This window comes from Molossus molossus, unplaced genomic scaffold (genome assembly GCF_014108415.1).
Source record: "Molossus molossus isolate mMolMol1 unplaced genomic scaffold, mMolMol1.p scaffold_m16_p_7, whole genome shotgun sequence".
NCBI classification, from domain to species: Eukaryota; Metazoa; Chordata; class Mammalia; order Chiroptera; family Molossidae; genus Molossus; species Molossus molossus.
The window spans coordinates 57,512,942-57,525,689 of record NW_023425401.1 but is presented as its reverse complement, the minus strand read 5'-3'; the positions used below and the strand labels follow the sequence as shown (position 1 = coordinate 57,525,689).

Genomic DNA, 12,748 nt, shown 5'->3' with positions numbered 1-12,748 from the left:
CTGGAATTTCTGGGTTAAAGGGGATGACCGACCATTCAGTGGTTGCTCAGACTTTGTTCTCATGGAGATTGTGTTTCCTTTCACAGTGTAAGGAAGGTGGGTCCACATCCCTTGTGAAAATAGATCTGAGCTGCAGTCTGGAAGCCATGCTTAATTCTATCCCCGGGCCTCACTCTGGAGCCAGAAGCTTAGTTTATACGCCAACCTCTTTAAGAAGAAATGTCCTGTAAAGATATTTTAATTCAGAGTTCTGTGCACATCATGATTACAACTCAGTAGACATAGCAGTTCATAAGAATGTATATTGAAAGAGAATAGGCCAAAAGAAAAAGTGCCTGTGGGGTGTGATAACAGGTCATTTCTCCTTTGGTGTTTGTAATTTTCTGTGATTTTTTTTTTTTTTTTATCCTCACCCGAGGACATTTTTTTCATTTTTTGTTCAGATAGAGTGGGAGGGAGAGTGAGGAAGAGAGAGAAACATCGATGTGAAGGGAACACATCGAGTGGTTGCCACCCGCATGACCCAACCAGGACCGGGGACAAACTGCAACCGAGAAACATGCCCTTAGTGGGAACCAAACCCATGTCTCTCTGGACCGCAGGTCGAAGCTCTAACTGCTGAGCCAAACTGGCCAGGGCTCTTTTATTTTCTTTATAATTAAAGAAAGAGAGGAAGAATAAGTTTCTAAATTGAGTTGAATAAGTGGGTGAAACAGACCAGGCCTCCTACAAAGACCTCTGTAAGCACAGAACTGAATGTCTCTTAATGCATATCATGAGAAAATTCACTGTGTTGGTTAAATCGTGATAGGTGAAAGGGGAGAAATTGGCTCTGGCATGAGGTGTGCCCATTAGGTGCTTGCATGCCTCAGCTCTGTGTCAATTGCTCTGGCTTGCTCTGCACCAGAGAGGGTGTAGGGGATGGAGTACAACTTGTGTGTGGGAGCTGAATTGTGTGTAGAGACACTGAGGGGTGCTCTCTATGGGCAGGGGTGGGGTGTCCTGTGAAAACTTCTAACTGGTGGAGAAATCATTATTCATCATGAACGTTGTCCTAGGGCAGTTGGCTTAAACATAACTTTTTCTCCCCGACTGTTATTTACTAGCTTGTTAGTCCTTCTGTTATGTCATTCAGAGCTGTTCATATTGTCCGGCCAGTCTGGCTCAGTGGTTGAGCATAGACCTGTGCTCCAAGAGGTCGCCAGTTTGATTCCCAGTCAGGGCACATGCCCAGGTTGAGGGCCAAATCCCCAGTGCGGGGCATGCAGGAGGCAGCCAGTCAATGTTCTCTCATCGATGTTCCCATCTCTCTCTCCTCTCCCTTCCTCTCTCTATAATCAATAAAGGAGGGGGAGGGGGAAAGCTGCTCGTATTTATACTGCAGCTAACACATTTTGAAAAGAGTAACTTCAAGGTTTACAGATTGATACCCTGATATCTTAGATTTGACAACAAATGTATAGAAGTGAATGGTATTTGATTCAGGTTGGGATCTAGAGCTGTGCTGTCTAGTTTATTAGCCACTGGCCACTTGTGGCTATTTACATTTAAACAAATTAAAACTTGAGTTCCTTAGCCACACTAATCACATTTCATGTACTCAGGAGCCACATATGGCTAGTAGCTGCCCTATTGGACAGTACAGATGAAGTGCATCTCCACCATCGCAGAAAGTTCTCTCTGATGGCACTGTTCTAGAGGAAAAGATTTCTTTTTCTTTGCATGGTAACATGAAATAGTGGTCCAAGGAGTTTAAATCGTGTGTATCTTAAAGTTTTTTCTAAGCAAGTTTGCAAGTTGCAAAAAATAACAAGTTGGGGTGGAAATGCTTCCATCCGTTTCGCAAATTAAAACATCCTGGGTGCACTCAGCAGGCTCTGCTTATTTAAAGGTTGGTTGAGCGTCGTCCTGTGCACCAAGAGGTCACTGGTTCAATTCCTGGTCAGGGCATGCGCCTGGGTTGCGAGCTTCTATCTCTCTCCCTCTCTCTTCCTCTCTCTCTAAAATCAATAAAAACATGTTTTTAAAAAATAAAGAAGCCTAGAATTGATGTGAATGAACTAGTCCTTTTCAAATAAATGCCTGTTTACATTTGCCAAGCTTACTTAAAATATGACCCACTCATGTATACATTTAATGATTATTCTTGAGAAAAGCTGGCCTTCTTTGTTGTTGCAATGTTGAGAAGGTAGGTATCTGCTTCGTTGAAAAGAACCCACCTGGACCAACAGTGGGAAATGCAAATTTGGAGCCTTGTTGACAGTGCCTGTTTCTCCCTGTAGGAGAACTGCGGCACATCACCAAGCTGAAGCCCTGGAGCCTCTTTGATGTACTGGTGGAAAAGTATGGGTGGCCCCATGAAGATGCTGCACAGTTTACAGATTTCCTGATTCCGATGTTAGAAATGGTTCCAGAAAAACGAGCCTCCGCTGGCGAATGCCTTCGGCATCCTTGGTTGAATTCTTAGCAGAGTCTACAAATATAGCATTCTGAGCTAGCAAATGTTTTCCAGTACATTGGACCTAAACGGTGACTCTCATTCTTTTAACAGGATTACAAGTGAGCTGGCTTCATCCTCAGACCTTTATTTTGCTTTGAGGTACTGTTGTTTGACATTTTGCTTTTGTGCACTGTGATCCTGGGGAAGGGTAGTCTTTTGTCTTCAGCTTAGTAGTTTACCGACCCATTTTCTTCTGGAAACGATAACACATCTCTAAGCATTGTTTCTTGTGTTGTGTGACATTCAAATGTCAGTTTTTTTGAACGAAAAATACTTTCCCCCTTGTGTTTTGGCAGGTTTTGTAACTATTTATGAAGAAATATTTTAGCCGAATACTATATAATTTACAATCTTAAGAAGTTATCAAGTTGGAACCAAGAAATAGCAAGGAAATGTACAATTTTATCTTCTGGCAAAGGGACATCATTCCTGTATTATAGTGTATGTAAATGCACCCTGTAAATGTTAATTTCCATTAAATATAGGATGGGAACTCCAATTTCAGAAAAGCTACCAAGTCTTGAGTGCTTTGTAGCCTAAGTTGCATGTAGTAGACTTAGCTCCAGGGAGTTGTACAAACTTCATTCCATAACAGTCCTTTTTCATTGGATTTTAAACGAAGTGGCTCTGGGTTATGTCATTCCCTATATGGCTCTTAAAGAAAGAAAAAAACATGCTTCCCATTCTAAAGTACCTATTATAGTTTAGCATCCCCCTTCCTATTTTTGCGTATTTTAAAAGTACTTTTAAGGCCTGGTACCATGTGGTGTTGCCTCCTACAAACACTGTAAGTTAAAGTCTACATAGATTAAAATGGACAAGAGAAACATGTTCAGTGTGTGAAATGAAAAAATATATTTTTTTGGAAAATCTTGCTTGTTTTTGTCTAGAACCAAGGTATGGTATATACAGTTTGCAGTGCAGTGGGCAGAATGCTAACAACTCAGACATAACAGTGATCACGTTCATTCCGTAGGCATTTTTACGTGTGACTACAACAAATTTTACTAGCGTTTTGATTGTCTTTCCATGCACTGAAGTTGAGAAAATGATTTTCCCTTTGCAGGTTGCACATAATTTTGTTTATGCATTTCCTTAAAATTAACAGAATCCAGGACACAAACCATAGTAGGCAATACAATTTTAGAATGTAATATATAGAGGTATATTTAGCCTCTTTTAGAAATCAGTGGATTGAATGCCAGTTGTTTTTTAAAATTTTACATTTATTAAGGTGCCTCCTTTTTCTTGACTTTGTCCATTAACATTTATCCATATGCCTTTGCAATAACTAGATTGTGAAAAGATAACAAGTGTTGTAATAATAATCCATTGTTTGAGGTGCTTGCAGTTGTTTTAAAAATTAAAGTGTTTTTGGGTTTTTTTCCCCCAGACATTGCCTTGGTCATTGGCCTATATGTGAATTGATAGCATCAACATTTTCTATCCTTTTAGTGTAGTGTACCCAAAGCTAAAGGAAATATCAACATCCTGTTGCAGGAAATGTAGTTCTGATAACATGAGTTAAAGCTTTATACAAGGAAATCGTTCATTGTTTTGTAAGGGTAAGAATATGGATTTAGAAAAGATGCTGTAGTATAGATTTAATACCTAGAATTTCAGTTATCCTTTTTGTTTGTTTTATGAAAAACATTACTTTGTTTGAGCTTGCAAATTATCTTTTTCAACAGTGTTCACTGTAAGGGAACAACACACATGATCCTCTTTGGAGTGAGCGTTATATCACGTGTCACTGAGGTGGAACATACCATTCATTTATGAAATGTGCTTCTAAGTTTTTCTGATGAGGCTATAGGTTACCATGTAGTTTCTATGACAGACAGTGGCTGCAGACCAGTGATGCTATCCACCATTTCCATAGGAACCATACATATTTTTATCAGGGCTATAGTGCACTTGAATGAAATTTATTTAATGCAGTTTTGGCTGTTAGAAAATTAACTAGGTTATGAGTTTTGTAAGAATCTGTCTCTTATGATAAAAGTCTAACTAGCTTACAAGGTAAAAAACAGTTAGTTAGAGCATTGTCCCGTACACCAGAAGGTTGTGGGGTTTGATTGCTGGTTACAGCACATACCTAGGTTGTGGGTGTGATCCCGGGTCAGGGTGCATAGGGGAGGCAGCTGATGGATGTGTGTATCGTCTCCCCCTCCCCTTCCTCTCTCTGAAATTAGAAACATCCTCAGGTGAGGATTTTAAAAATAAAACAATTGTTCTGTAAGGAATATCCATTTGTATTAGGTATAGTGTGGTTTTTAGCAGATTCTTGGTGGCTTAATAATGCCTATTAGCTGAAGAATTGCTGGTTATGCCCTGGCCAGTTTGGCTCAGCAGTTGGAGCATTGGCCTGCGGACCAGAGAGTCCTGGGTTTGGTTCCTGCTAGGGGCACGTAACAAAAAAAAAAAGAATTGCTGGTTATGCAAAACACTATAGCCAGCTAAGTGATTTTAGTTGGATATTTTGTCTTTTTCTCTAGTCCATGTAAAGTCTTCATGGAAAAATGAAAAGCAGTGGATCACACGTGATTTCATATAGCAGATTCAGAAGCTGATTGTCTGGAAATTTGAACTGCCTAAAGGCAGAGAAGAGGTTGATATAAGAGCTTCAGAAACATACATTTTTAGGTGAAAACTGATTTACTAACTTGCTTCTTCCTGTACCTAGATCACATATAATTAGTTAACATAACTACCGTTTCTACTGGGATAGGGAGCTTCAGTTTGTATCTACAGTTGGAATTAACTCTTAAATTCTACTTTTTTTTTCCATTAATTTTTTAACCGCAATGAAATTTTGGTAAAGGACAGTATTTGAGATTGTATGTATCCTTCATTATGAATCAAATAATTATATATGATTCTGCAGTTAACAGAAAAAATTCTGTATACATTATTTATTTAGTAGGCAATCTGTGAGGAATTAAAAATCCTTTGAAAAGATGAATATTGATATTTCATTCTGCCTAGTTAACTCTGTTCTACAGTGCTTGAAACTATCAAGATGGATGATGTAAAGCCATTTCTTCTTGGACAAGTGTTTCTTTTGGTGAAGTAGAATTTTGTTTGATAAAGGCAAGGGTGGTAAAGTTGACCTAAGTCTTTTTACAACTTGAAGCTGATTAGGACTGATCCCTAAACGAAGCTGTGTTAATGTACTATCATTAGCTGATTTTAAAAAGGAAATGGAAATTAAAAGTGTAAAACATGACTTACATTACTGCCAAATCTTAGTCATTTTAATCTGTTTACATTTTTCTCCAATGCCCAGAATTTTTGTATGTTGTGCCAAATTATGTCAAGTAATTGGATGATGAAAAAGTGTCATTACTATTAGTTGTACTTAATCAATCCTCCTGAGAGGTAGAGGACAAAAATAAGAATATTTTATTTTTCCAAAATAACCAGCATTTTATATTTCAGCAATAAAATGTTCACTGGAGAGGCCATTTTCATTTCACTTGAAAAATCTAAGAATAATGCCTTTTTTTCTTAAGTTTTGTACACCCAAAACAAATTTTTTAAATTTCCAACTTTTAAAAATTCCATAGATAGACAGTAAATGTTAAAGTTTTCAAACAATTTTGATTAATCAACAGGACATTTCAGTCTTGCTTTAAAATGTACAAATTAGATGTTTCTGTGTGTTTAGGCAAATACTCCATATTGTCAGATATGATCTATAACTATATCTGTGTGATGCTTTCATGGTATGGGTTCGGTCTGTGTGAGGTCAGATATAAATAATGTACAGAGCATTTACATAACCTAGTTTCCTATGGCTCTTGCTCCTGAAAAGTGACAAGCAGCAGCATTACAGGAACAACCCTCACTGCCTCCTGAGGCTTGCCACAGTCCACCTGAGGTAGTAGTTGCTAAAGAAAATGGAAGGCTCCTCATAAACTACATCCAAAAAAATAAAACTTTTGTAAAAGCACTTGCTTAAATAGACCCCAATCTCAGAAGCTGTACAGGACCATTTGGTAAAACTGACATAATTGTGATTTATTAACATGAATTAAAATGCCCAACCAGTGCTTCAATGTGACAGTATATTTAAAATAAAAAAGAAATTAAAGGCCATATACTGTACTACTTTCACAAAGATCACACAGTTTTGCAAAGACTTGTAATATGTACAATGCTATATATCAAATGAGAAAAGCTGTAAGCAATTATATACGCAAAAGAAATGCAGTATTTACAGTTTGTCAGGAGACATTAAAAATCATCTATACATTAAATTACATTTTGCTTGCAAATAACCGATAAAACAAAATGAGCCATGTCCACACCAAACTATAAAAACCTGTATTGCATTTTTTATATCTAAGATGCACTCACAGAACTGCTGACAGGAAAGAAATGAAAATCCTCATAGTGCCATTGCTTAGCTCTGTACTTAATGCATATGTATAAAATAATATCGAAAACATTCACTAAATGAATTTAACTGCAACAATAAAATTTAAAGATCATGTAGCATCAATTCTGCCAGAAAAACAGCTGGAATGTTCACTTACAAAATAAAGATACCTAATACTGGCTTAATAGCACATTTTTAAAGTAATTTTAAAAAGCAAAAATGGGACCGATACAATGAAAGAGCACTGGTGTTTTTTTGTTTGTTTTTTTTTAATACAAAGTTTCATGTACAAGCTTTAAAAAGTACCTTAACAGGTACATATGAAATATACAGTTTATCTTACAGAACATTTAAAAAAATGTTTTGGGAGTCCATTTTAATGCCACCCTGAACCATGGTAATTGTTCTGAAATGTTGGTGGCACCTGTGCTCTGTGAATTGGAATCTGTCCAGGCACTGGAGATGCCTGCTGAGGTCCTTGAACCCCGAGTGGCAGAGCCACAGAGCCAGGATGAGGACAGAACCCTGAAGCAGGTGTTGGAATACTGTTTGGTCCTTGGGGCTGGAGATGAGGACCTGCGACTGGTAATGGACAATGTGGCCCTGTTCCAGAAGGCTGGTGTTGGGCTCCCGGTCCCAAAGTGGTGTGATGTGTAGCTTGTGAGGGATACGGTGGTACAGCTGGATGAGCACTTGAAGGAAAAAGTGGAGGTCCTTGATGAGGTGGATGATGTAAGGCTTGAGCTGATGTGGTGTGATGCCCAGAAGCCAAAACACTGGAAGGTGGAGGAGGTGGTGGTGGTGGGGGTGCTGAATTTACAACATGCTGGTGTTGTGCTTGTAGACCTTGGAGTCCCGTGGAAGGATGGGGTGGCGGATGGTGATGAGGGGCAGGACCAGGAGGTGGAGGTGGTGGCGGCAAATGGTGTCCAGCAGTTTGAGCATGAATATGCGACCCAGGGGTGACAGCGTGAACAGGCCCTACTACATGTGCCACAGAATGTTGCTGATGGGAACTCGGCTGTTGTACAAGGTGTGGTCCTGGAGCAGGTGGTGGTGGTGGAGGGGGTGGGACAACCGTAGCAGAAGTTGGATGGTGAATAGTAGGGTTCTGAGAAGGCAAAAAATGCCCTGGAGTAACATGGTGTCCTGGAACTGTTTGCTGGCTTGTAGTGCCAGGAAGTGCTTGATTTGGTCCTGATGTAAACACAGTTTGTTGGGAAAGACTACCTTTAAGCTGATTATAATTCTGAAAGTTTGCAGAGGGCTGCTGGTTTTGATAATAAGACGAAGAAGAAGGGGGCGGAGGGGGCGGAGGGGGTGGTGCCGCGCTGTTCAGACTTTGTTGGTTAAACTGACTGTATGTTGCTGAAGATTGTCCTGAGGGTGTCTGTGTAAATAATGCTCCAGAAGTTGCCTGCTGAGTATTGGCCTGAAGGTTCTGTGCTGCTGGATAAAAGTTTCTCTGAGTTTCTCGCTGAGGTGTTCCAACTTGAGGTGACTGTGAATGGTGAGGCCTGTAGGGAGACCCTAACTGCTGTGAAGGAGGCTTTGGTGAAAGATAACCATGCTGGACCGGTGTATGAGGCGTCGATGACTTTGGAGGATTTTCTATGTGAGGTGATGGAGGACAGTGCAACTTCACTGGTGCAGAAGGCAGCTTTTGTGGAAGTTGCTCAGATGAAGTACGAACAAGTGGCTGAGGAGGATGATTCTTTGAAAGTGCTTGGGTGTTATTTAACAGCTGTTTTTGTTGGAGTTCTGTTTTCAGGTGAACACCGTTCTCAGTTTCTGACACAATACCTGTTGCCTCCCACTGGGAATCTGGTTTTGTAACTATTTTCCCATGTGGTTGAACAGGAATTACAGGTCCCGGTGAACCAGGCTATGAAAAGAAAAACAAATCATATAAACTATAAATTTAAGAAACACTTTATACATATATTGAGGCTTGTTATATTGTTATTTACTGTTATTTAAATATTAATTTAAAAAGAGATAGGGAAAATAAGACTGGTTTGAGGAGTCAATTACAGAGGCAATGGTAGTTCAAGAAATTCTAGTAATAAGCTTAAACTGAATTCCCTGAATTCACTTTTATTGAAGACAAGTTAAGGAAATAATCTTTAAATTTAATCTGCTTTACCCCCCTAAGCAGTGAAACCTCTTTTCGCACCTTACTCTGAAAGAACTCTAAACACTTAACTAGTTTCAATTCCATACTGAAATTTCTACACCCAACCTAAATGATAATTGATTGGGGCAAATAAAGTTGCTCCCCCAAAATCATTCTGGTTAGACTACTTAAATATATAAGATGGTCTTTAAGGACAAAGAAAAAGGAAATCTCAGATTCCTCATTTTCACTCACCAAAGTTATTGTCACATTAGATTATCACACCTATGAATTTCCTAGATACTAAAAAAACAGGGGTGGAACTCTTGGAAGAAAATGTAAGCTGTGTCTGAAGTGCATTTTGCACATTAAAAAGTTTGGTCAAAGTTTGTCTGACAGGAGAAGTGACCAGAATTCACAAACCTGGTATTTGATACTGCAGAAAAATCTGTGTGCACATTACCATCCACTTTTCTGAATGGCCATGTTCAAAAGTCAATGTTATTACCTTGCTCATTTTTGAAGGGCTTTTACAAGCATTTTGAGAAGTATCTGGGGATGGACATTCATTTGTAGTCACAGGTTCTAGATTTTCAGGATCAGGATCTGTAAAGCGGAAGAAACATATAGTAAGTGCAAAATTCCATGACAAAATTCCATGATATATATTGCCTTTTACTAACACTGTAAAACACTGTGCATTCTATTCAAATCCACTTATAAAGGCTCGCTCCTTTCTGACTTAAAAAGGTATGATAGATAGGTCATCTGCTTACTGACCTTCCATAAGTTCACTGAAAGAAGGGACTGAGCCCTTGGGTTGCAACTGGGGAATGTGATTTGAATGAGATGAAGGTGAAGACGAAACATGACTCGGTGAACATGGGACACATGGTGATTCTCCCCCTAGAGATGAAGCAGAAGCAGACCCAAAGAGAACATTAGAACTGCAAAGAACAAGGGTGCAGAGTGATTAGCTGACTCCACTTTTTGGCAAAAGAACAAGCTCACTTACCAATATCTTTATCTTTTCGGTGATCACTGAGAAGTAAAGCTCTCTGGTAACTCCTTTCTCTCACCTGCTCCACTGAAGTTGAGGCAGTCCTTTCAAACAAAATTATATCATCAATTCAAAGCTACTGCTAGCCAGATTATTCTTTGTCTCTTGATGGTCAAAACATGTCCTCTCAAAGAAAGACTTTTGTTCTTTTGGGAAAACACTTTGGTGTTAAGCTTTGGCTATTCCTCCCTCCCCCTTTTCTTCAAAGGTTTTTAAATAGACTTCAACCTCATTTATTTGAAGTACTCAATCAGACTCCATTCCTTAGTCTTTAGCAATTTCTTGGTGAAAAGGAGGGGGGTAGCGTATTAACATTCAGAATGTCACTTCAGGTTACCAAGGTACCAAATATTCCCTTTACAAATTACCTTGTGTCCAGATTTGTAAGGTTAGCAGGAAGCTCTCAGGGGCAAGGGGACCAAGGAACAAAGTGAATGTGGCCTCCTGCCCTTTGCCAAGACCCATCTTAAATCCAGGTGCTTATCCTACTGAAGAAACACTGTATTTGGTGATTCTTTCAAGGTAACTGGTAAAGAAACTGAGGATGCTGGCTCTGATAAAGGTTCTTTGAAGAGGAATATTTACGTGAAAACTATCAAGAAGTAACCACAATGCACCCTTAACAACATAAGCAAATATATAGCTGGTTTACAACTCATCAGCAGAGGATCTCTCAAAAATATGTCCACAACCTCTATCTTGCTTAGCCTTGGGAGAGCAACAACAAACAGGAAGGTAGTTCATTAACAAAACCTTGTTCTTTTCAGGACAGCATACTTCAAATCTTTATAAATAATAAAGACTATCTTAGTTCTGCAGTTACCAATTAGGTTTTTAAACAGGCTTACCACTGAACTTCTGGTTCATTCTTCTCAGTGGCAGAAACTTCCTTAACAGGACAGTTATTGCTGGTTTCTTCCGAAGAAGCATAACCTGTAGCTGGTGTTGGTAAAGGTAGGCCAGCAGTGCTTTCTACTTGCTCCCCACTTTCACTCCTATTGGCACACTCATCACCATTGTTGCTGAAGTTTCCACTTGGATGAGGTGACACACTAACCAGTGGAAAGTGTTCTGTCTTAGAGCCACTTTTCCTCGCTTCACGTTGTCTTTTACGGTATTCTAATAGAGAAACCTTAAGAAAGGTAAGGAAAAGCAAATCTTTTATACTTGTTTTATATGTAAGAGTCAATCTATTCTAAGAGAATTACTACATTTATATTAGGAAAATTAGGTAAAATAATTTGATTCTGAACAAATAATAATTATCAAATGCCTACTATAAACTAGGCATTGTATTTAATGATTTACATACATTATCTCATTTAATCCTCACAACAACCCTATGAAATAGGTATATTATCATCCCCATTTTACAGATGAGGAAATTGAGTAACTCACTCACTCAAGGTCACACAGCTGGTGAGTGTTGGAGCCGGGATTCGAACCTAGGTCTTACTTGAAAGCCCGTGCTCTTTCCACTATACTACATTGCTTCCCACAAAGTTGCCAACTGGACTCTGTTATAAAAATTAAAAGCACACATCACTAAAATTCTTTGACTTATCAAGCAATAAGCCTATTAACAAAATAAGTATTGTAGTTTCTCCCATTCCTCTGAAGTAAGGCATTCTAATTGTCTTGCCAAACAAATAATGACGGTAAATCAGGGAATTTATCATGTATATGATACTTATACTTTTCAAAATACAAATACTGAGGAAAGAGGCATTTCTTCTATACAAAGCTACCTGCTCTATGTAAAACAAAGGTAGTAACAGATGTTATACAACTTTGTTTATTTGGTTGGGAAGTGGTTATCATTTTCAAAAGTTACTCTTTTGGTTAAAATAATCATATTGAGGCTTTGATCTCTGAAACATGCTCCTTATAAGAGTTTTCCATATGACTAGAGTGTTTTACTTATTTTTAGACATTTTTCTAATTGGGCAATTTACAAAAGGTTTAAAAATGTACGTATCAAAAATTCAACTTGAATACCTACATGAATGCCTTACATAATAACATACTATACCTACTAATTACCCTCAGGAGGAGTATGAAAAAAACACTATTAAAAGGACTATAAATCTTTAAATTTGTAACCTTTTTCTTTTGTGGTGGATTCTGGGGTGTGCAACTTCCGTCGATCAAATTGTCATTAACAGTCCGTCCGAAACCAGACACAAGCCCATCTTCTGAAGTACAAAACACAGGTGTTTCCATAAACATGCTTCTAGTATCATCCTGCATCAGGCACTTTGACTCACTTATTCGGAAGCCACCTCCAACCTCCAACTGATGTGAGGGTGTCAGGTCCCTCAAGTTAGAGTTTACTGAGAAGTTAATGCCTGTTCTGTCAGGACTCTTTACCCAGGAAGAATATATTGTGCCCCGTCCAGAGTGAGTAGATTCCAGTTGGCTGTTAGAATCTGTCTTGTCATGTGTAGGTGTTTCCATGCTTTTATGTAAGGCAGTTTGCTCGACTGCATCGAGTCCCAGGTGAAGGTCTGAGACAGAGTCTTTTTCTCCAGGGCACTGCCTGTTGACTTCGTTCCTACTCCTAGGGCTGGTATAACCAATCGTCTTTATTTCTTGCAGACTCAGTTCAGTTAAATTAGAATTTCTAAAAGGCCCCAATGTTAACATGGTTGAAGATCTGTCATATCCCTGTTTATGGAATTAAAAAAA

At 38.8% G+C, this 12,748-nt stretch overlaps 2 protein-coding genes across 13 annotated transcripts in view; one reads left to right on the top strand and one right to left on the bottom strand.

Moving 5' to 3' along the window:
* Positions 1-3,669, top strand: part of SRPK2 (SRSF protein kinase 2) — a 172,236-nt gene extending 168,567 nt beyond the window's left edge. For 3 of the 6 annotated variants that reach the window (XM_036247613.1, XM_036247612.1, XM_036247616.1), the window contains one exon: positions 2,283-2,781. In XM_036247613.1, coding sequence (XP_036103506.1) covers positions 2,283-2,467 — 185 coding nt within the window. In that variant the 3' untranslated portion in view covers positions 2,468-2,781. Of the gene's footprint in view, positions 1-2,282 lie in introns of all 6 variants that reach the window. The other 3 variants (XM_036247617.1, XM_036247615.1, XR_004957412.1) reach the window with 2 other exon arrangements.
* A 2,489-nt stretch (positions 3,670-6,158) lies between these two features.
* The window catches only part of KMT2E (lysine methyltransferase 2E (inactive)), a 99,969-nt gene continuing 93,379 nt past the window's right edge, over positions 6,159-12,748 (bottom strand). For 4 of the 7 annotated variants that reach the window (XM_036247604.1, XM_036247609.1, XM_036247606.1 and 1 more), the window contains 6 exons: positions 12,164-12,727; positions 10,909-11,192; positions 10,016-10,104; positions 9,781-9,906; positions 9,509-9,606; positions 7,193-8,769 (listed from right to left, as the gene is read on the bottom strand). In XM_036247604.1, the coding sequence (XP_036103497.1) occupies positions 7,261-8,769; positions 9,509-9,606; positions 9,781-9,906; positions 10,016-10,104; positions 10,909-11,192; positions 12,164-12,727 (2,670 nt within the window). In that variant the 3' untranslated portion in view covers positions 7,193-7,260. Of the gene's footprint in view, positions 8,770-9,508; positions 9,607-9,780; positions 9,907-10,015; positions 10,105-10,908; positions 11,193-12,163; positions 12,728-12,748 lie in introns of all 7 variants that reach the window. The other 3 variants (XM_036247607.1, XM_036247611.1, XM_036247610.1) reach the window with 3 other exon arrangements.